This window comes from Plasmodium falciparum (assembly GCF_000002765.6).
Source record: "Plasmodium falciparum 3D7 genome assembly, chromosome: 8".
Taxonomy (NCBI): Eukaryota; Apicomplexa; class Aconoidasida; order Haemosporida; family Plasmodiidae; genus Plasmodium; species Plasmodium falciparum.
Window position 1 is genome coordinate 1,357,676 of NC_004329.3, and position 24,935 is coordinate 1,382,610.

General features: G+C 18.1%; 3 protein-coding genes and 2 pseudogenes across 3 annotated transcripts, besides 2 other annotated features; 3 read left to right on the forward strand and 2 right to left on the reverse strand.

The window, feature by feature from the left end:
* Window positions 1-638: 638 nt before the first annotated feature.
* On the forward strand, window positions 639-5,943 carry PF3D7_0831600 (cytoadherence linked asexual protein 8; the record flags this gene model as incomplete). The annotated part of the gene is made up of 9 exons (XM_002808698.1): window positions 639-1,467; window positions 1,612-2,184; window positions 2,327-2,380; window positions 2,476-2,538; window positions 2,687-2,818; window positions 2,953-3,138; window positions 3,267-3,425; window positions 3,574-4,340; window positions 4,522-5,943. 9 exons carry the CDS (start codon window positions 639-641, stop codon window positions 5,941-5,943), a joined length of 4,185 nt encoding a protein of 1,394 aa, XP_002808744.1.
* Window positions 5,944-7,791: 1,848 nt separating this feature from the next.
* On the reverse strand, window positions 7,792-9,831 carry PF3D7_0831700 (heat shock protein 70; the record flags this gene model as incomplete). The annotated part of the gene is made up of 1 exon (XM_024473179.1): window positions 7,792-9,831. The coding sequence occupies one exon, from the start codon at window positions 9,829-9,831 to the stop codon at window positions 7,792-7,794; it is 2,040 nt and encodes a 679-aa protein (XP_024329068.1).
* Window positions 9,832-14,171: 4,340 nt separating this feature from the next.
* PF3D7_0831750 lies at window positions 14,172-15,045 on the forward strand (annotated as a pseudogene).
* Window positions 14,172-15,045: a sequence feature (Plasmodium exported protein (PHISTa), unknown function, pseudogene).
* Window positions 15,046-16,560: 1,515 nt separating this feature from the next.
* On the reverse strand, window positions 16,561-17,624 carry PF3D7_0831800 (histidine-rich protein II; the record flags this gene model as incomplete). Its single annotated transcript, XM_002808697.2, has 2 exons — window positions 16,561-17,409; window positions 17,556-17,624. The coding sequence occupies 2 exons, from the start codon at window positions 17,622-17,624 to the stop codon at window positions 16,561-16,563; spliced, it is 918 nt and encodes a 305-aa protein (XP_002808743.1).
* A 5,534-nt stretch (window positions 17,625-23,158) lies between these two features.
* Window positions 23,159-24,160, forward strand: PF3D7_0831900 (annotated as a pseudogene).
* Window positions 23,159-24,160: a sequence feature (Plasmodium exported protein (PHIST), unknown function, pseudogene).
* Window positions 24,161-24,935: the final 775 nt, after the last annotated feature.

Here is a 24,935-nt window from a genome sequence, read left to right on the forward strand (position 1 = left end):
TTGTTCATTTATACATGTTTTTTTTAACAGATGAAAATTATGCAAAAATATGCATCATGATAAAAAAAAGAAATTAAAATATATGTAAAAAATAATATATATATATATATTAAATGTGTTATTTAGGTATTAAAATTTTTTTTTTTTTTTTGTTATTCTTTTTTATTTTGTTATTTTTTTTTCTTTGCTTTAACAGAATTGTTCATTTATACATGTTTTTTTTAACAGATGAAAATTATGCAAAAATATGCATCATGATAAAAAAAAGAAATTAAAATATATGTAAAAAATAATATATATATATATATATATATATATATATATATATTTATTTATTGTAAAATAAATTTGATTTATAAAAAAGGGAGAAAAACTGTAACATACAAAAAGAGAGAAGAAAAAAAAAAGTAGAATGTTCAAAAGATATTTTTAATATATGTATAACATATATATATATATATATATTTTGTGTATATCTTTTTTTAAAAATTTAATTTTTTTTTTTTTTTTTTTTTTTTTTTTTTATGGTTGTCATATTTCCTGTACATTTTGTGATTATCTTTGTATAATCATAATGTAAGTATTAATATGATACATTGGTATGAAATGTTCATGCAGGAAAAATGTAATAATAAATAATGATATCATATTTTAAGGTAGTAGTTTTTATAATATTTTTCTTTCTATTTCTAAAAAGAAGAGTAATTTGTTCCATTAATGAGAGTAAAAATGTGAATGAAAATTTAAATGGAGATTCAAATCCAAATGACAATATAAATCAATTAAAATCTATGATTGGAAATGATGAACTACATAAGAATTTAACGATACTAGAAAAACTTATATTAGATTCGTTAGAAAATGATAAATTAAAATCCCCTCTAGTAAAACAAGAAACCGACAAGTATTTGGATTTATCTAAATTTAAAAAAAAAAGCATAAATGATGCAGATGATGATATATATATTGTACCAACTATACAATCAAGTTTTTATGATATTGCAAAATATGAAAATTTATTAAAGGAACAATCAATAGAATCTTATAATGCAAATATTTCAGATTTAATTAAAAAAAAATTACTTATTGTAAGAACATTAAAAACTATAAAATTGATGCTTATACCATTAAATTCTTATAAAGAAAAAAATAATTTAAAAATTGCACTAGAAGAATTAAATAAAGTATTTAAAAATAATATAAATCAATCAGAAAAAAAGCGTTTATTGAATAGCCATAGCGAAACATTCAGAAATATTTTAAATGTTGTTGATGAAGTTAATAAATCAAATGAGATCATAAATAAAGGTGAAGCTATAATTCTTGGAGATACTAAAATAGATCTAATGAGTACAAATGACTTTTTTTTTACAACCAACAGTAATATAAAATTTATGGAAGAATTAGATAACATATCAAATCAATATGGATTAGGTTTAATTACCCAGCTTGGTCCTCACCTTATAGGTAATTTTTATTAAAATGAACAACACATATAAATAGATATATATATATATATATATATATATATATATATGTATATATATATTTGTCTTATTTCTTTTATTAATTTTTTTTTTTTTTTTTTTTTTTTTTTCTTTTCTCAAACAGCTCTGGGACATTTTATGATATTAAAATTAGCACTTAAATATTATGATATATACTTTGAACTAAAAACAGTAAAATTTTTTAGTTGGCAAAAAATATTGCAGTTTAATATGTCAGACAGGTATAAAATACTTGATATTTTGTGTTTTCAGAATGCTGTATATTATTCGGAAAAAAAGCGTAGAAAAACCTATATGAAAGTTGATAGATCTAATACAAATATGGAATGTAATATCCTGGAATTTTTAATTCATTTTTTTAATAAATATCAACTGGAAATAATTAAAATTACGGAAGATACGGATTTCGACTTACATGGTATGATGGAGCACAAACATATAAAAGATGGATTCTTTTCATATATATGTAATGATCCTAAAGAATGTATTATCTACCATACGAATCGATTTAAAAAAGAAAAGGATGAGGAAGATACTTTCGAAGTACAAGACACTAGTCACAATATTAGCGCATACAATTTATACTTAAATTATTACTATTTTATGAAACGTTATAGTTCTTACGGAATGAAAAAAACTACATATGTTCATTTATTAAATTTAACTGGACTTTTAAGTAAAAAAAAAAAAAAAAAAAAATATATATATATATATATATATATATAGAATAGAATATTTATGTAATAGTTATAATTGTGTACTAATTTAATAAATGCTTATTTAAATTTTATGATAATATATTTTTTTTTCTTTCATAGATTACGATACTAGGGCTTATGTAACATCACTTCATTTACCTGGATATTACAACAGTAAGAGAAACAAAAAATAATAATAATAATAATAATAATAATAATGATATAAAAAAAAACATTTATATATATCTTCTTCATTATTTTCTTTTTAGCTATAGAAATGTCATTTACTGAGGAAACAGAACTTCCTACATTATTTGATCATTCTTTGGAATGTAAGACTTAATTTTTTTTAGTTCATTAATTGGCTATTTTTTAAAATATATAATAAATTTTTTTTTCATTTAAGAAATATATATATACATATATATATAATACTATTATTTTTTGTTGTATAATTTTTTATTTTTTTTATTTTAATAGGTATTAGAAAGTGCTATTTAGATGAAAGATATGAATATACCTCATTCATGAAACATATTCCCTTAGATAGTAATTTTATGAATGAAGTATCAAAGTGCAATTTGTGTAAAGGAGCATTCTTATATGCTAATTGTAAAATAAATAACATATAAAAAATTAATATAAATAAGTTTTAATATATATATATATATATATATATTATTCATCAGTATATATATTTATAATATTTATTATTATAATTATTTTTTCTTTTATTTTTTTATTAGTAAAATTTGATAATGTTCCTTCCATGTTACAAAAGTTTTACATATATGTAACTCAAGGTCTTAAGCTCCAAAAAGTAACATCATTAGTTAGAACATTAGATATTTATCAAGATTACAGTAATTTTTTATCTCATGATGTTAATTGGTATACATTCTTATTTTTATTTAGAATTACAAGTTTTCAAAGTAATAGGAGAAAAAAAATAGAAAAAGAAAAAAATTTATATTTACTATGGAAATTTGTTTAACGTTATTTTTTTTTTTTTTTATGTCTTTATAAATTTTTATTTGTCTATTTTTCACTTTTTACGTAGAAATTGCACAAAAAAATGTGGTTGAATCTTTGTATTTAAATTTGAAAGACGAAGATTCATTTCATAGAACTGTTACTACATGTTACTGGTTTCCATCACCCATAAAGAAATATTACACATTATATGTTAGAAAACATCTCCCAAATAATTTATTGGATGGTAAGTTATAATCTCCTACTAAATGTATTCAAGACATGTTATTATTTTTTTTTTTTTAATATAATAATTTATAAAAAAATAGTGATATATATATATATATATATATATATTTATATTTATGTGTAATAATTTTTTTTGGTTATTTTAGAATTATTGAGACAAATGCGTAAATCTACAATAGAAAAGATGAAAAAATCTATCACGTTTTTAGTACATGTTAATTCATTTTTACAATTAGATTTTTTTCATAACCTTAATGAAGCACCTTTTGGATTACCCCGTGCACATCCTTTATCATTAATTCTTGAACATAAATTTAAAGAATGGATAGATAGTTCCCCTGCAGGTTTTTATTTCTCAAATTATCAAAATCCATATATAAGAAGAGAATTACATAATCGAGTATTAGATCTGAAGTTCGAACCACCAAAAATAAATGAATGGAATAAAGTTTTAAAAAGAATAATTGAATCTGCGTATGAAATGTATTTTGAACAAAGGCATGTTAAAAGTTTATTTAAATATCATAATATTTATAATATAAATAATAAAATAATGCTAATGAGAGATGCATATGATATATTTAGAAAGAATGTTGACGATATTTTATTTTTTGCTGATATAATTAATATCAGAAAATATTTAACAGCAACACCTTTAGTTAAAAAGGGTATGGATAGAATATTTTATGTTATTCATAATATTTTAGGAAATTCTGTAAATTATTATAAATATGGTATTATATATGGTTTTAAAGTAAATAAAGAAATTTTGAAAGAAGTGGTAGATGAGCTCTTTTCAATTTATAATTTCAATACAGACATATTTACGGATATATCTTTCTTGCAAACTGTTTATTTACTCTTTAGAAAAATAGAAGACACTTACAAGACTCAAAGGAGAAACGATAGAATGGTAATAAATAAATAAGGAAATCATTAAATAAATGAATTAATATGTATATATATATATATATACAATATTTGTAAAGTGATACTTATATATTTTGTATAATTATTCACTAAAACATATAAATTATATTAGTATGTTATATAATTTCTAATATATTTTTTTTTTTTTCCTTTTTATTTAACAGAGTATAAATAACATATTTTTTATGAATGTTGCAAATAATTATTCTAAATTAAATATGGAACAAAGGGAATTAGAAATACACAATTCGATGGCCTCAAGATTTTATTCAAAAACAATGTTTTCTGCCTTTCAAATGTTATTTTCTACAATGTTGAGTAATGAAGCAAATCATCTTGATAAGGTTTATGGAAAAAGTGGTAAAATAGGTTTAGCAACAAGTGTTACTGCATATCTTACTTTTGCTTATGTATATAATGGAAGTATTATGGATAGCATAACTAATAGTTTATTACCACCATATGCTAAAAAACCAATAACTCAATTAAAATATGGAAGAACGTTTGTTTTTTCAAATTATTTTATGTTAGCATCTAAAATGTACGAAATGTTAAATTATAAAAATTTAAGTCTTTTGTGTGAATATCAAGCTGTAGTAAGTGCAAATTATTACTCTTCTAAAAAGGTAGATCAATTCCTTGGTAGAAAATTTTTTCCTCTTACTACAACATTCCTGATTAAGAGAATAAGTACATCAATTGATCATATTAGTGGAGGCAAATGGTATAATTTATTTGGTTGTTTGGGTAAGGATCCCCCAGCATATTTATATTTTCATTTTTTTCTTAATTTATATTTTGATTCTGGAAAATATTTTCCTGGAGGTTTTTCGACTTCTTTAAGAGAACAAACAGAACACGTAAAAAAAAAGGGTTTTCCTAAAAAACCATCGGTTCATGGTTTTACACAGATGGTGTTTTTGCAGCTTACTAATATAGTCATGTATGCCCTTTGTTTTATGAGCCTTTCACAAATATATGCTTATTTCGAAAACGTGAATTTTTATATTATAAGCAATTTTCGTTTCCTTGAGAGATATTTTAATATATTCAATAAATACTTTGTAGAACTATTCAGAAGAAAACTTAAAGAGTATACAAGTGATGTACTTCTAAAATACGAGTATGAAACTTATATAAATATAAGAAAACGTGGTTATCTTGATGAGGCAATGGAAGCTAGAATTACAGCTAAAAATAATGTAAAGGAATATTTATATGATAATGATGAAAATGTTATGATTAATTTAAGAAGATATGCTATGGAAAATATGCATAAAATTAATCTGTCGACATATGTAGATGATTATATTTATTTTGATGATTGTGGTAAAAATGAGGAATTTCTAAATGATAGATGTGATATATGTCCTGTTTATGAGGAATCCGATGAAGATGATCAAAAGGCTTTATCGTCAAATAGTAAGGCTATAACACAAATAAAAAGTAAAACAACGACATATATTGATTATAAAAAATTTCCTAAAGAAGTTTCAACAAAAATATCGGAAGAAGAAAATAGTGATGATGATATGAATTTAACTGACAACGCACTGATGATTACAAAAATACCTGAAGATGAATAATATATATATTTTTATGAGGCATAAGTAATATTTTTTTTTTTTTTTTTTTTTTTTTTTTTTTGTAAAATTTTTAAAGTTTATTTTGTTATTTTTTATAAATATTATATATATATGCTATTTCTTCATTGTATTATATAATACACAAAAATATACAATTTCTTTGTATATTAAAATGTTTTGCGTTTGTTTATATATATATAATATTTAGTTTATATAAAAATAGTTTTTTTATATTTAGAATTCATTGGACCTTTCTAATTTTTTGAATTTATATATACATGTGTAATTAATTTTTTACATTATTTTACAATATATGATATTAAAATTACTGCACTTATATATATATATATATATATTTTTCTTTTTATGTTTTATTTTTTTAGTATAATTTTTTAATTTTTTTCTTTCTGTATTTTGATTTTATATATAATTAAACTATTTTTTTTTTTTTTTTTTTTGTGAATTTAATTATTTTATATATATATATATTTTTAAATTAATTATAAACCTATATAGTTACTACTATACATATATATATATATATATATAATGTTATAATATATATTAAGTAATAAAAGATATGGCATAATAAATTTTATTTATGTTTTCCAAAATATATTTCAATGTGTAGAATATATGTTTACGTTTTGCAAGAGGAAAAATGTGATTATTTATTATGTCTGGAATGTGTTCATTTTTTAAATATATGCTTTAGGAAAAATTACAGAAAACTATTAGAAAAATTATAAACTTTAAGAAAAGCAAAAATGATATGATATATGCTTATATATATTTCTTCTATAAAGAGAATTATTAAGAATAAAGTAACCTATAATACTTTTTTTTTTGAATTTATAAAATTAGATATATGTGAAAGACAGAATAAATGTAATATAATAAATGGCAACAACATTTGGATTGTTTCCTTTTATTTATTCTATAATGTAAACTGATAATATATATATATATATATATATATATATATATAATTATTATTTTATTTTATATAAGCAATATAAATGGATTATTCCTTTTGTATATAATTTAAAATAAGTTTCTTAAATAATAAATTTCTTTTAATATTTGCTTTAATTTTTTTTTTTTTTTTTTTCTTTGCATAAACAGATCCTAAATTAAGAAATTTTTTTGAATACAATTTTAATTGAATGTGGGAATTTATAAGTTTCCAAGTATATTCAATAAACTAATTTCATAAATGTTCTTATGAATTTTTATTATGAAAAAAAAAAGAAAAGAAATTAAGAAACAGGAAAATATATAAATAAATGAATGCAAAAAAATATATTATAATTTTTTTTTTTATTTATGGAAACAACAAATAATTACTATATATATATTTTACAATACATACATACATACATACAAACTTAAGTACATACAAATATAAATATATAAATATATAAGTATATATATATATATATTAATAAATAAATAAAACTTTAAAGATTAGGACACAAAAATAAAAAATGAATTATTTTTATACAAATTTATTGTAAATAAAATCTTTGTTACATATATGTGTGATTAAATTGTTTTTATTATAAACATATTTATATGTAAAATATGAAAAGGTTCATTTTTATAACTTTCAAAAAAAAAAAAATTAAATTACGTACAAATAAAATAGAAAATTTAGGTTTATAAGTGAGTATATGCATATAATCGCTCATATATATATATATATATATATATATATATATACAATAATTTTATCACAAAATTGTATGTATTTATATTTTTCTTCTTTATTCCTTTTTGATAGACAATAAATTGCATATATAATATAAAATTATTATTATTTTATGCATTATTGTTGTATATTTTGGTTTAATTTACTTCTTCAACGGTTGGTCCATTATTTTGTGCTTCTTTATTTTCTGAATTACGACCTCTTAAGTTGGTTGCCTCTGCTTTTTGTGGTTCTTGTGCTGATGCACCTTGATATATTTTAGTCATTATAGGATTATATACTGATGAAATATCTTTTTCTTTTTCATTATATTCTTCAGTTTCTGCTGTTTGATTTTTTTCTAACCAATCAAGAACAGATTTAACTGTTTTCATACATTTTTCTGAATCATCTTTTGGTATTTTTGTTTTCAAATTTTCATCTTGTAATGTGTTTTTAACATTATAGCAGTAATTTTCTAGGTTGTTTCTTGCTTCAATTCTATTTTTATTTTGTTCATCCTCTTCTTTATATTTTTCTGCATCATTTACCATACGATCGATATCATCTTTTGATAATCTTCCTTTATCATTTGTAATAGTAATTTGGTTTTGTTTACCAGTACCTTTATCTAATGCTGTTACATTTAGGATACCATTAGCATCAATATCAAATGTAACTTCGATTTGTGGTACACTTCTTGGTGCTGGTGGGATACCTTCTAATTGAAATTTTCCTAATAAGTTATTATCTTTTGTCATGGCTCTTTCTCCTTCATAAACTTGAATTAAAACACCTGGTTGGTTATCAGCATATGTTGTAAAGATTTGATTTTTTTTTGTTGGTATAGTTGTATTTCTTTCAATTAATTTGGTCATGACACCACCTGCTGTTTCTAAACCTAATGACAATGGACATACATCTAATAATAATAAGTCTTTGACAGCTGATGATTGATCACCTGATAAGATGGCTGCTTGTACAGCTGCACCATATGCAACAGCTTCATCTGGATTAATGGCTTTACATGGTTCTTTTCCATTGAAAAAATCTTTGATAAGTTGTTGTATTTTTGGAATTCTTGTTGAACCACCAACTAAAACAATTTCATGTACTTGGCTTTTATCCATTTTTGCATCTTTTAAGACTTTTTCAACAGGTATTAAAGTATTACGGAATTGATCCATACACAATTCTTCAAATTTGGCTCTGGTTATATTTACATTATAATCGATTCCATCAAATAAAGAATCAACTTCAATAGTTGCTTGTGCGGATGATGATAATACACGTTTAGCTTTTTCACATTGTGTTCTTAATCTTCTTAATGATTTTGAATTTTTGGAAACATCTTTACCTCCATTTTTTTTTTTAAAATCTTGTACACAGAAGTTTACTAATTTATTATCAAAATCTTCTCCTCCTAAATGTGTATCTCCTGAGGTAGCTTTAACTTCAAAAATTCCATCTTCAAGTGTTAATAAGGAAACATCAAATGTTCCTCCTCCTAAATCGAAAATAAGAATATTTTGTTCACCTTTTCCTTTTTTATCTAAACCATATGCTATAGCTGCTGCAGTTGGTTCATTAATAATTCTTAAAACATTTAAACCAGCAATGGCACCTGCATCTTTGGTAGCTTGTCTTTGTGAATCATTGAAATAAGCTGGAACAGTAATAACAGCATTTTTAACTGGTTTTCCTAAGTATGTCTCTGCAACTTCTTTCATTTTTTTTAATACCATTGAAGATATTTCTTCTGGATGGAATGTTTTTTTTTCTCCTTGATATGATACTTCAATCATTGGTTTTCCATCAGAACCACCTTTTACAGTAAATGGCCAGTGTTTCATATCACTTTGTACAGTTGTTTCTGAAAATTTTCTTCCTATTAATCTTTTTGCATCAAAAACTGTATTTTCTGGATTCCTGGAGGCTTGGTTTTTAGCAGCATCACCAATTAATCGTTCTGTATCTGTAAAAGCAACATAAGATGGGGTAGTTCTATTACCTTGATCATTAGCTATAATATCCACTACACCATTCCTACATATACCAACACATGAATAGGTGGTACCTAAATCAATACCAATTGCAACCTCTGATTCTTCTGCATTGTTACTTGCTGTATGTACTGTTGTTGTTGCAATTAAAAATAAAACAATATAATGAATATAACTACAAATTTTTGTCTTCATATTTATCTATTTTGTTATATAATAAAATAAAATAAAAAAGTTTTATTTAAATGAATTAATCTTTACTATATAATATATATATATATATTTTTTTTTTTCCTTTTGCCTTTAGGCTTGATTTTGACAATAACTGACTATATATAAATAAAAATAAAATATATAAATATATATATTATTAATAAAAAAAAAAAAAAAAAAAAAAAAAAAAATTATTGTTTATTTAATAAACAAAATTTTTTATATAAATAAAAAAAATATAACATATAAAATATAAAATATAAAAAATATTATTATATATATATATATATATTTAAAAATATAGTAATTCTTTTTTTTCTTTTCTTTTTTATTTTATTTGTATTTATTTTATGGAAGGGTTTAATATTTTTTTACAAGAAAAAAATATAATAATAGAAATAATATTAATATTTAAAATAAAAACTTATATATATATATATATAAAATATTGTATATATATATATATATATATATATATATATATATTGTTTAAACGTGTATTTATTAATTACATAATGTATATAAAGCTATTTAATATATGATTGTTACATATTTTATAACATAAGTCTCTATTCTCTTAATTTATTAACTTATTTATTTTTTGTATGTTACTGACGTAGGTGTGGTATACATATTCTCATAAATTACTTTAAAATAATTCTAATTTGTTTAAACACTTTATTATATACTTTTAATAAGAATAGAATAAATCTGTAAAAGTAAAAATATAAAAATATATAGATAGTTTATAGGAATTTAAATAATTAAAAAATTATTATATTTCTATGTCTAACATGAAAAATATTTTATATTATAAATTAAATAAGGAAAAAAAATAATAGGTATTTTTTTAAACATTTATTTAATATAAATGTATTTCATGAAATATATTATTATATATATATATATATATATATATATATATATATATATATTAAAAAAATATATATTTATTGTAAACCATAATATATATACTTATATACTTAAATATATATATAATATATAAAGGTTATATGTATTCTATATTATAGGTATAATTAATAAAAATAATATATATAATGGTTAATAAAATATTTTATATACATATAATTATTTTTTTTTTTTTGTAATAATTTTTTTTTTACCCTGTATTTTTTTTTATTGAATTATAATTTTTTCTTTTTTTTTTTTTGAAATAAGTTTAAAAAAAAAAAATAAATGTATGTATTTTATAGCAGATAATAACAATACAAATATTTAATAATAATTTTTTTTTTTATCAATTATTAAAAGAAGAAAAAAAATGTTATATATATTATATATATAAATATTTTAATATATATCTTTAATAATGTTATTTTTTTTAATTAAATAAAATGGAATAAAAAATATTTTGATTTCATAAAATTAATAATATATAATATAATATAATATAATATAATATAATATAATATAATATAATATAATATAATATAATATATTTTATATAATATAAAATAAAAATATATACGTATAAAATTTTAAACATTTTCTTAATATATTTCACTATATAAATATATTTATAAAGTTCCTATATTTTTCTTGCTTTTCACAAAAAGGATGAAAAATCAATAAAATTATAAGGATTTGAGTTATTAATAATTTATATTACTTGTACATATTTATATGTACGAATTTATAAATATAGCTCATTTTTTTTTTTTTTTTTTGAAAAAACATAATCATATTATTTAAAATATGATTTCATATTTTAGAGTTTTTTAATTATTCTCTTCAATTTGTAGAATCCATAATGAAAATTTATAAAGGACTTTTTTTTTTGTTACTCTCATTTACTGAAATTAATAATTTAAAAAATAAAAAAAAATATATCAACAATTGATATTATATTGAATTAATGTGAATATATTTATATATGATTCTTTATTTGTAAATTTATATTTATTTCATTTAATATTTTAAATGAATTAAAAAAAAAAAATAATAAAATAAAATAAAATAGTATCCATTTTGTATTTCCTTCTGCATATATGAATAAAAAATATATAACCAATAAAGAATATCCTAGAAAACACTTTTGGTATTTTATTGTATATTATGTTGATAAAAATGAGAAAAAATATCTTACCATATTGTTTTGAATTTTTTGAATAATTGTACATATTTGGTTAAATATTATTTACCTTTTGCTAATAAATTTACAGTAAATAAAAATTTATTGTATTTTTTTATATTTTTTTAATGCTTACATAATATAATAAGGCGTATAATATTATTCTATGTATTTTTATGCTTATTTATTTTATTTTTTTTGTGAAATATATATACTTACATATGTTGAGAATATGAAAAATATAAAAAGAATTAAATAGAAGGAAAAAAAAAAAAAAAATAAAAAAAATAATATTATTCAAAATTATAAGAGGTTAAAAAAATATTTTTAATAAGAAGTATTTCACATAATTTTAATTATAAAAATTACTAGCAATTTTTCAAAAAATTTATAATTACATTTATTATCTTGTGAATATTTTTGTAAAAAAAATATGAAAAATATAATAATGTTCAAAATATATAAGAAAAAATATGAAGATTAATTCGAATGTTTATAAAATGATTATTTTTTTGTGTATTTAATATTATTTGTAATACCTTTTGTTTTTTTTTTTTTTATAAATGTATTCATATATGTGTAATATTTTTATAATATATGAAAATAATTTATTGAAAAAATTATTTATCATGATATATAAATTATGAATTTATATATAAATATAAATATATATAATATATATTAAAATATATATGAATAATAAAATATCAATTGTTTTATTTTATTCTTTAAGAAAATTAAAAAATTTTATGTATTATTAAGAATATGTTATTTATGTAATTTTTACCTATTATAATATTATTTAAATATATATATGTATATATAATATGTATATATAATATGTATATATGAATATATTATTTGATTATATAAAATATCAATATTCTATATATATATATATATATATATATATAAGTTTCGGTTTTAATATTAACTAAAAAAAATATATATTAAATTTATAGTTTATTTCTATTAAACGTAAATTTAAATCTGGAATAGGAACAAAGTGATTATGGCAAAAGTAATTAAAAAAAAAAAAAATGAAAATAAAAAAAAACATTACATATTTTTTTATGTATAAAATATTTTAAAGCACTGAGATTATTTATGTTATAAATTAATTGAATGTTTAAAAGATTATAAAATTTTATTTATGAAAATATATGAATATATATAATATAAGCAGGTATTAAATAACCAAATAATATTTTGTGCAAATTCATTTTCTCATTGTTGCAATATATTACTAAAAAATAGAATTATTATGTTATTTTGATCATATGGGAATACATTTAAATATTTATATTCTGATGAATATTCTTATAAAAAAAAAAGGGGGGGGGAAATAATACGTTCATGATTTATTTATATTTCAATATATTTTCTATTTTGCGATAACTAATTTCTTTTTGTCTATATTGTAGCAACCAAAAAATAAGTACATATTTAATATATATTATATTTTTAGTTATATTTTGAAATAAATGTATATATTTCCTTATTAGTATTAGAATGTTGTTTCTATTTTTCATTACAATTATTATTTTATTTTATTATTATATTATCTGTGAAAAATATAAAACTTGTTATAATATTTTGAAATAAAATTATTTGGTATACCAAATAAGAAAAAAAAGAATATAAAAATATCTACTGAATATATAAAAAATACAACAAAAAGAATAAGATGTTATGGAATATATATAATGTATAGACATAATATGTATATGTATTTATTTTTATTTAATATTTTTAATTAACAAAATATTAAAAATATTAGTTGTACTTTATATTTTCATATACATATTATTGACATATATTTCTTCATTTTAATAATTCTAATATTTTTGACTATATTATGTTTTTATATTTTTTTGTTCAAATTGTTTTTTATTTCAAACATAATCATTTGTACTTTTTCTTTTTATTATGACATTAGTTATTAATTTTTATTTGTCACGCATATTTTTATTAAAATATTTTTTTATTTTTTTTCAATAAAAATTCACAGGAAAACTATGTATCGTATGTGTAAAACTTTTGATTTGTTATTATATCAATATATATATATATATATATATTGATATAATAAAATAATATTGTTTATTTAATCTATTGTGAAATTAAATATTATGTTTAATTGGAAAAAATTATGAGGTCTTTAAAATGTTTTTGAATACAAACATATGTATATAATTAATATACTCTATGAATATTTATTTTTTTTTAGAATGTACATATGAATGATGAAAATATTATCTTAGATTTTATATCTGTTTCATTTGTTCATAGAAATTTATCTGAATATTATATAGGTATATATGCAGCACTCAGAAATTATTATCGTCAACAGAGTGGAGTATATAAAAAATATTATTCAGGAAAACTTAAGAAAGACATATGCTATGATACATTAGAAGAAGATGCTGATGAAGCATCACATGATGAACCAGTTAATAAATATGCCAAAAAAAACAAACAGGTTATAAAAAAAAAAAAAAAAAAAAATATAAGAATTTAAGGTATGGAAAAGTTGATAGTATTATAAAAACATTAAATAATACTGATGTAAATAAACATAAACTTAATGATTCTAATAAAAAAATTTAAGGCAAGATTAAGAAAATTAAATTATAATGATCTTACAAGAGAATTAAATAAACATGAAATAACTTAGTTATTAAGGGATTAAAAGAAAATATAGCACGTAAAGTTTTAATTAATATATGGATTCAAAAATTGCATGTATGTAAATTAGGAGGGGATGATATAATATGTACTTTATAAATTTGTGAAGAAGTGTGTTTGTCTAAATACAAAAAGGTTATATTACCACATGGTGGTGGACTACCTAAAAAAAAAAAAAAAAAACATCCTGAAGGATATTGGGAAAAAAATTTATATGTTATTGGAGTGAAATTATTGCATGTATCATATGAATATAATAATAAAGTTTTATTAATTATTACTTAATAAAAGAGTTAAACTTGTTAAAATAAAAATATACTTATTTTCATGTTTATGTAAATTTGACAATTTAAAAAAAAAAATTATATAAAGAATATGAAAATGAATTATATGATAATATTATGAAAGTATCATAAAATAATATATTCTATATAATAAATTATAAATATAAATATATATATATATATATATATATATATATATATATATATATATTTATAAGGATGGGACAGGTGTAAATATAGTTTATAATTTTAATTTTTTGAATAAGATAAAATTAATTTACAAAATAGAAAAAATATATGTTTTCATTACATATATTTCATAATTAATAAATTAGATATGTATCTATATTAATCTTTGTGATATTTCATTCGTATATTTTCATGTGTCCTATTTTTATTTTATACATACATTTATATATATATATATATATATATTTAAAAGTATAAATAATTAAATACACAAAAATAAATTTGCGCTATATATATACAAAATTTTATATATTTTAATTGATATTTTGTATATATTATGTTCTTGTTATTTTAAAATCCATACAATATAAGAAAATTGTTTATAGGATTAACTAATTTATATTCACATGTTTTAGCTCAAATTAATGTGTACAGCTTATAAATGAATATATATAATAATATAATTATTTAAATTAAATTTTTTTTTTAAGTACATGGAAGCATATTTTTTTAAATATAATATATGCTTATTTAGTTCACAAGAAATATATATATATATATATATATATATATAAAATTTTGTTAATAATATCATTTATGTAGTACTATAACAAGAACTATAAAAAAATAGATTCATTCATTTTCATAAATATATAACATATATATATATATATATATATATATATAAGTATAAAATAATAGATCTGTATAATTTTAAAAATATATTTTCTTGACATATTGTGTTCATGATATATGAATTGTTATTTATATATATTTGCACATCTTGCAAATATATAATAATATATCAATGAGAAAAAAGAAATAAAAATAATATTAATGTATTATTATATATATATATATATGTATATTTTTTTTTTTTTTTCTTTTCATTTTAATAAATATGTTCTTATATATAATGAGAAATAAATATTTAACATATGTTTAAAAAGAAAAATTTAAGATTTACATGATTAGGAATAAAAATATTAAAAGCTATATATTAATGTTGTACTTTATGTTCATATTGTAAAAGATAAATATAATTTTTATTAAAATTTATATTTATTATTATTATAAGTTCTTAGAAAATACATTTTGTTTTAAAATAATACTATAAAAAGAACAATAATAAAAATAAAATACAATTAAAACATAATTAAAAAAGAAAAATACAGACAGTAAAAAAAATCGCTATCCCATAAATTACAAAACATGAATTAATAAACATATATTGTTTATTAATAAAATTGTAAGTTATTTTTATATATACATAATAAATTAAAGATACTGAAACAATAATTTTAAATGTAAATAAATGAATAATGATATGTTTTATATGATTCATTATTCTATATTTATAAGGAAGATTACAAAAAAAAAATTCATATGTATTTTTTTTGTAATTTCTGTGTTTATGTTTTTATTTTTATAATATTTTTAATCTATTATTAAATAAATTTAATGGCGTAGGCAATGTGTGGCGGCTTCGTGGTGTGCGGCTGCATGGTGAGCATCGGTTGCATGGTGTGCGGCTGCATGGTGAGCATCAGTTGCATGGTGTGCGGCTGCATGATGAGCATCGGCTGCATGGTGAGCGTGATGAGCATCGGTTGCATGGTGAGCATCGGCTGCATGGTGAGCGTGATGAGCATCGGTTGCATGGTGAGCATCGGCTGCATGGTGAGCATCGGCTGCATGATGAGCATCGGCTGCATGATGAGCATCGGTTGCATGGTGAGCATCGGCTGCATGATGAGCATCAGCTGCATGATGAGCGTGATGGGCATAAGCTGCATGGTGAGCATCAGCTGCATGATGAGCATCGGATGCATGATGAGCATGATGGGCATAGGCTGCATGATGAGCATGATGGGCATCGGATGCATGATGAGCGTGATGAGCATCAGCTGCATGGTGAGCATGATGGGCATCGGCTGCATGATGAGCGTGATGAGCATCAGCTGCATGGTGAGCATGATGGGCATCGGCTGCATGATGAGCGTGATGGGCATCGGCTGCATGGTGAGCATGATGAGCATGATGGGCATCGGCTGCATGATGAGCATGATGGGCATCGGCTGCATGATGAGCATGATGGGCATCGGCTGCATGATGAGCATGATGGGCATCGGCTACATGATGAGCATGATGGGCATCGGCTACATGATGAGCATGATGGGCATCGGCTACATGATGAGCATGATGGGCATCATCTACATGTGCTTGAGTTTCGTGTAATAATCTCTTATTTAAATTAAGTCCTTTTGCATTTTTGCTACACAAGTTATTATTAAATGCGGAATTATTCTATATAAAAATAAAAAAGCATTTAAAAATGAAAAAATTTATATATATACAATATATAAATATATATATATATATATATATTATTATTATATGTATTTTTATAATTGAATGATATATTTATTTCTATTTGCAATTAAAATGCTTACGTTATCTAACAAAAGTACGGAGGCAAAAACGGCAGCGGATAATACTTTATTTTTTGAGAAGGAAACCATTTTTATTAAATAACTATATAAATAGAAAAAGAAATAATAACAAAAATGTATAAATATAATTGTATAATATATGATATATATAAAATATAGAATACTAATTTTTTGCATATACAAAAAAAAAGTTCTGCATACATAAATACATGAAGTGAAAAATAAACATTATATATAATTCATTATATACTTTTTTTCATAAATAATGTACATATATATATATATATATATATATTATTATTATATAAAATTATTTAATTGTTCTATACTTTTAATTATATAAAAAGGGAAAATTAATTATAATTATATTGATTTATTTAAAAAAAAAGAAAAGAAAATTGAAGTATTAAAAATGGAGAAACTTAAAAGCAAAGTAGATGAAAAATTATAAATGCTTAAATAAAATTTATATTTAAATAAATAAAAATGTTTATCTATAATTAAACAAAATAATTAATTTTATATAAAAGTTTTTTTAACTTTATTTATATTTTATTTTTTTAAAATAAGATTATTTTTTTTAATTAAAAATTATAATTATTTTTTATGTGGCTTTTAATATTTTTTAAAAAAGATTTAAAATACAGAAGTATGATAAATTTATTTTTAGAGAATAATAAATTTTATTTTATTTTTTTTAAAGAAAAAAAAAAAAAAAAAAAATTTTTGTAGGGATTATAATAATTTAATTTTGTTTTAATAAAAAAGAATTTATATATTTTTTATTTTAATTTTTTTTTTTCATATATATTATTAAAATTTATCAATTTATTTATTACTTCTATATTTTTTTAAGGTTCTATATGTTATTTATTACATATTATTATCAATATAAGAGAATATTCATCTATCTTATGTATCGTTTGTATTTTCTTTAAATATTTTAAATATAGTATTTTTCCAGCGATATAAAATGTTTAAATATATATAAGTATGACATAAAAGAAAAATTTTTTCATTTAAAAATGTTATGAAGGAATAAAAAATTATAAAAATCTAAAAATAGTATTGTATATGACTGGAAAGTAATTTATTATGGTATTCCATTTATATTTAAAATATATACCTACCTACATATTATATATATATAGTATTCTTTTCCATAAAATAAAAAAATAATTTGTAGTTAAAATATAGAAATTTATGTAACGTACTATTATATATATATATATATATATATAAATATATATTTATATAATTATATAAATTGTACATAAAAAGTTTTTACTTATTTTGTAAATTATTATTATTTTTTTATTATCTGATTATTATATATATTTATATATTTGTTGTACGTATTTATATATTCTTAAATAAAAAGGAATATAAAATAAAATATTATATAATTATGCATTATTGATATTTATATTTAGAAAAAAAAAAAAAAAAAAAAAAATTTTTGTAGGGATTATAATAATTTAATTTTGTTTTAATAAAAAAGAATTTATATATTTTTTATTTTAATTTTTTTTTTTCATATATATTATTAAAATTTATCAATTTATTTATTACTTCTATATTTTTTTAAGGTTCTATATGTTATTTATTACATATTATTATCAATATAAGAGAATATGCATCTATCTTATGTATCGTTTGTATTTTCTTTAAATATTTTAAATATAGTATTTTTCCAGCGATATAAAATGTTTAAATATATATAAGTATGACATAAAAGAAAAATTTTTTCATTTAAAAATGTTATAAGGAATAAAAAATTATAAAAATCTAAAAATAGTATTGTATGTGACTGGAAAGTAATTTATTATGGTATTCCATTTAAATTTAAAATATATACCTACCTACATATTATATATATATAGTATTTTTTTCCATAAAATAAAAAAATAATTTGTAGTTAAAATATAGAAATTTATGTAACGGACTATTATATATATATATATATATATATAAATATATATTTATATAATTATATAAATTGGACATAAAAAGTTTTTACTTATTTTGTAAATTATTATTATTTTTTTATTATCTGATTATTAAAAAAATTTAAATATTTGTTGTACGTATTTATATATTCTTAAATAAAAAGGAATATAAAATAAAATATTATAATTATGCATTATTGATATTTATATTTAGAAAAAAAAAAAAAAAAAAAAAAAAGTACAATATAAATAAATAGCATATTTTGAATATAAAATAAAATAATTAAAAAATAGTAAATAATGTGTATATGATATTAATATCATATAAAAAATATTTTTAAAATGTAGGGAGAATAATTAAAAATATATTTTATTTGGTTTAAAATAAATAAATAAATAAATAAATAAAGAAGTTGAGCAGAAATTTTTAAACAAATAATTAAAATAATATTTCCATATAATTTTAACATAAAAAAATAAAATAATTCTCTTAATATTTTAAATGAATAATATATATTATGATAAATTGAAAATAACAAATTATTTAAATATAATAAAATATATTATCTTAATAATTATGATCATTTTCCTTTTTTTTTTTCCTTAATTGAAAAAAAAAAAAAAAAAAAAAAAAAAGAAATACTTTTAGGTATTATTAATATATTTCTTTCAATTATATATAAATATATTTATGAAAAAGTAATACAAATATAATTTTGTTTATCACAATATTTTTTTTTTTTTTTTTTTTTTTTTTTTTTTTTTAAAAAAAAAAAAATATATATATATATATATATAAATAATATAATAGTATTATTAATTCCTAAGTAAACATATCGCAAGGAAAAATATTTTTATTGCACAAATTATGTGTTTTATACATTTTGCAAAAAAAATAATATATTTTTAAAATATATATTTAATAGAAAAAAAATATATGAATATATTTCATTATTAGTAACGTGTTATTTTTATTTATGTATTCGTTCATATTATTTTATTTTATGTTAATTTATTTTTTTAAGAGCATTAATTAAATATATGCCGATAAGGATAACATAAAGGGGAAAATAATATTTTTACAAGTCATTTAATGAATAATGAAATATATTATTTAAAAAATAAAAATAAAAATAAAAAATTATATATATTTTTGTATTAAGAAATTTATTTCAATTTTTTAATATTTGTATAAATATCAATAAATATGATATTAAGTATTTTTTTATAAATGAAAAAATTAACATATATTTATATAATTTTTTTATAATTCACAACTCTTATATATAAAAAAAATATATTATACTATTTTATAATGGTTAATTATATATTATAACTTATCAAAAGATGAATAAAAGGTTTTATTTTCAAATTTTAATTTGTGTTATTTATCATGATATAAGATGTCATATAATATTATAATATTTTATAAATTAATGTACATAAATTATATGTACTGAAAATACATAATTAAAATATATATAATATTATTGGTATTATAAAATAATTTATTTTTTGTACGTTATTTATTATAATTTATATTATATAATAAATATAATAAAATTTATAAATAATGCGTTATCAAAAAAAAAAAAAAAATAAAATAAAATAATAAAACATGCAAAAATAATGATTTATTTTTATAATATATATATATATATATATATATATATATTTTATTTATGTACGAAAATAAATTAAATTATTTATATATATATATATATATATATATATATATATATGAATATTACATAAAAACAAATAAAAAAAAGAAAAAAAATGCAAATTTATATATATATATATCAACAAAAAAACAACTATATATATAATATGATAAAGTTTTATACATATATATATTTGCAATTATAATATTTTAATTATTATTATAATTTGTAAAATACCGATAAAGAAACAATGACAAAAACATAATATATATATATATATATATATATATACGTATAAATGGTTTACAAAACGTATGAATAACATAAATAAATAAACATATATAAACAGACATATAAGTAAATAACCAAAACATATACTATAAAGTATTATATAATACTATATTATATGATTCATATATTTATGTATAAGTGAAAAAGAAGTAAGAATAAAATAAATAATATATGGAATGAAAACGAAATATTAAATATATGTCATATTATTTTTTATAAAAATATATAATATGATTAAAGTTTATTATTAGTTATATTTATTTTATAAAAGACATCTAATAAACATATTATTTACCATTTTAATATATATGATGTTGTAATTATTGGGTAATATTATGATTATTCCTTTGGTATTTATTAACAATTAGTTCATTTCATGTTTATAGGCTTAATTATTTACTATAGGAAATTCAAATTTATAATATTGTAATAATATAGATATATGTATATAATAATTTTTTATTCATTTTATATTTATATTAAAGTATGTTAAAATAAATCAAATAAAATATATATTTTATTTTATTATTCTTCAAAGTTTTATTTATTTATTCTTTTCTATCACCCATATTATAGGTGTGTACATAAAAGTATATATAATATACTTTATATAATATGATTATACCTTTTAGAAAATCTATATATTTTATATAAGGAATAAATCAATGTTTAATGTAAAATATTTTATTATAAAATAAACTTATTCTTTTTATTTTTTATAATTTCTTTTTCTTATTAAATATATTTTATTTGATAATATTTATGTATAAAAAGACATGTTGATTGATAATATATTAGGACAAAAAAAATAAATAAATAAATAAATAAATAAATAAAATAAAATAAAAATAAACATAAACATCTTTACGGTTTTATTTTTGTAAAATTTATTATCTCCACGATTATAACGTATTTTAAAAATATAATATTCAATTGTTTCCCTTTCTATATATATATATATATATATAAACTGTACTATTTTATGTTAAAAGAAAAATAAGTACATGTAAAATAAATATTTAAAAAAAAAAAAAAAAAAATGCGATTGATATATTTAATAATAATATAAAAATATTTAATAAATTTTTTAATTATAATCATAAAAAATGAAGTTAAATGCTACAATAAACTTCTTCATATTCAAAAAGGTTAGTAAAATATTTCATTATAATAAATGAGCTTTTTAAAAGTACTAAATATAAATAAATAAATAAATATATATATATATATATATATATAATACGCTATTTAAAAAAAAAAAAAAAAAAAGCATGCACATATTATTTTTTTGTTTGTCATACATTATAAATAATTTGTATTATAGCACATATTTTTGTAGAATGTGTTATAAAAAATTGAGCATACATATTTTAATTTATATTAATAGTTAAATGATTGTTTTTTGCGTTATAGATAATATTCTTGAATTTATGATTTGTACTTTTGTTTAAATATATAAATATATATATAAAAAAAAAAAAATTATATATATTTTATTCAATTAAATATTTTATATTTTTTATTTCCTTCCTATATTTCAAAAAAATTATAAAAAAAAAATATAAATACAAATAAAAATATATATTTTAGCATATTTATATTTCTACATATTTTTAATTTTAAATATAAATAAATATTATTATATATAATAAATTCTTTCTTAATATATTAAACAAAAAAAAATAATAAATTTTCCAATATGACGAATAAACAAAATTGTAGTTCTTTCCCCTGCTATATAGATGAGGAAAATAAAAAAGGGAAATTAAATTTCATCTCATTTAAGTTTCTTTGCTTATGTTTGTATATGATTGGATTTTTATATATTTTTTTAAATGTAAGTTGATTATATAAATTTTATATATTATTATTTATTTAGTTTTATAAATTATTTTTCTATAAAAAATATATTGTAATGTATAATATTGTAATGTATAATATTGTAATGTATTATATAATTTTTTTTTATATAGATATCATTAGAAAACAAGAGCTTAGAAAAAGTTGAAAACTACCATATATATGAACGCAATTTAAGTGAGGCAGAAAAAAATAATAACCGTTCACAAAGGAAAAAAAATTTTAAAACATAAGAAAAAAGATATTAATAAAACCAAAAGCAATATAAATAAGATGAAATGTAATGAATAAAAGTTACATGAAAATTGATATAGTATTAATAATGATCATGGGAATAGTAATATGGAAAATAAAAATAATGGTTGTATAAATAATATAAATTATAATGGCATGGCGAAGAATTTAACAGAAAAGTAGTTACATGAGGTATTAAATTCATTAGAAGAATGTCCTTCAAAAGAAGATCTTAAAAATATATGGACTCACACAATTGGTGTTGCAAAGGAAGGATTGGATAATGTATTAAATATGTTAAAGAGATCAATAAAAAAAATATTTAGATAATGATATTCATGTAGAGACTGATAAAAATAATGTTAAGATATTTTTATATGACACATTATGGAATGAAACTCGTGCTCTATTTTGTAAAACGGTAGCAACAGAAGTGGTAGAATACGCTAATGATTTTTTTAGTTTAATTAACGATAAACATAAACTTGATGATATATTAAAATTTATTTATTCTTTCTTAGAACATTTTAAGATATTAAAAAAGGAATTATATGTAAAACACCAAAAGGAACTCTTAAAAGAAATTGCACAAACCTTGAAAAGATGAAAATTATATTTTATAGAAATTTAAATAAATATATATTTATATATTTTTAATAATATTATATATAGAACATTAAAAGGAAATGTTATTAAAATGTATTAACCTATGTAAAAATAATTTTGTATTATATATATATATATATATATATATATATATATATGTAGGAATTCAATTGTTTTGTAGAATATACAGAAATATATGGATATATGTTATTTCATCTTTCATGTATATGATTAAATAATATTTATTAATTATATATATATATATATATATATATATATTTTTTAAGAAATAATTATTACATTAATCACATAAATGTAAGTAAATAAAACTTTATTAAATATATTAGAATTAGATGTATGTGTGTGGTTATATCTATATTAATATATATAATATATAATATGTAGTTGTATTTCACATATATATGGTGCATATTTTATGTGTAAATATTTTATTTCAATTTTCATTTTGTGATGTTTGAATGTAAAGAATGTAATGTGGTTTATTTTTTTCGATTATGTTTTTGTACGCAATATATTAATTCTTTAAAATTAAAAAAAAAATTGTGTTAAATGTTTTTTTTTTAAATTCTATTGATATATTTGAACTTTTTATAAAAATAGAATATTATATGTATTACATTTATTGGGGGTAATTTTTATAGTTTAGACTCATAACAAATGATGTATGAAAAATATATTTATGTATTTTAAATCATATACTTTATATAAAAGGTATATAATAATTAAAAATAAAATATATTATATTTTTTTAAATT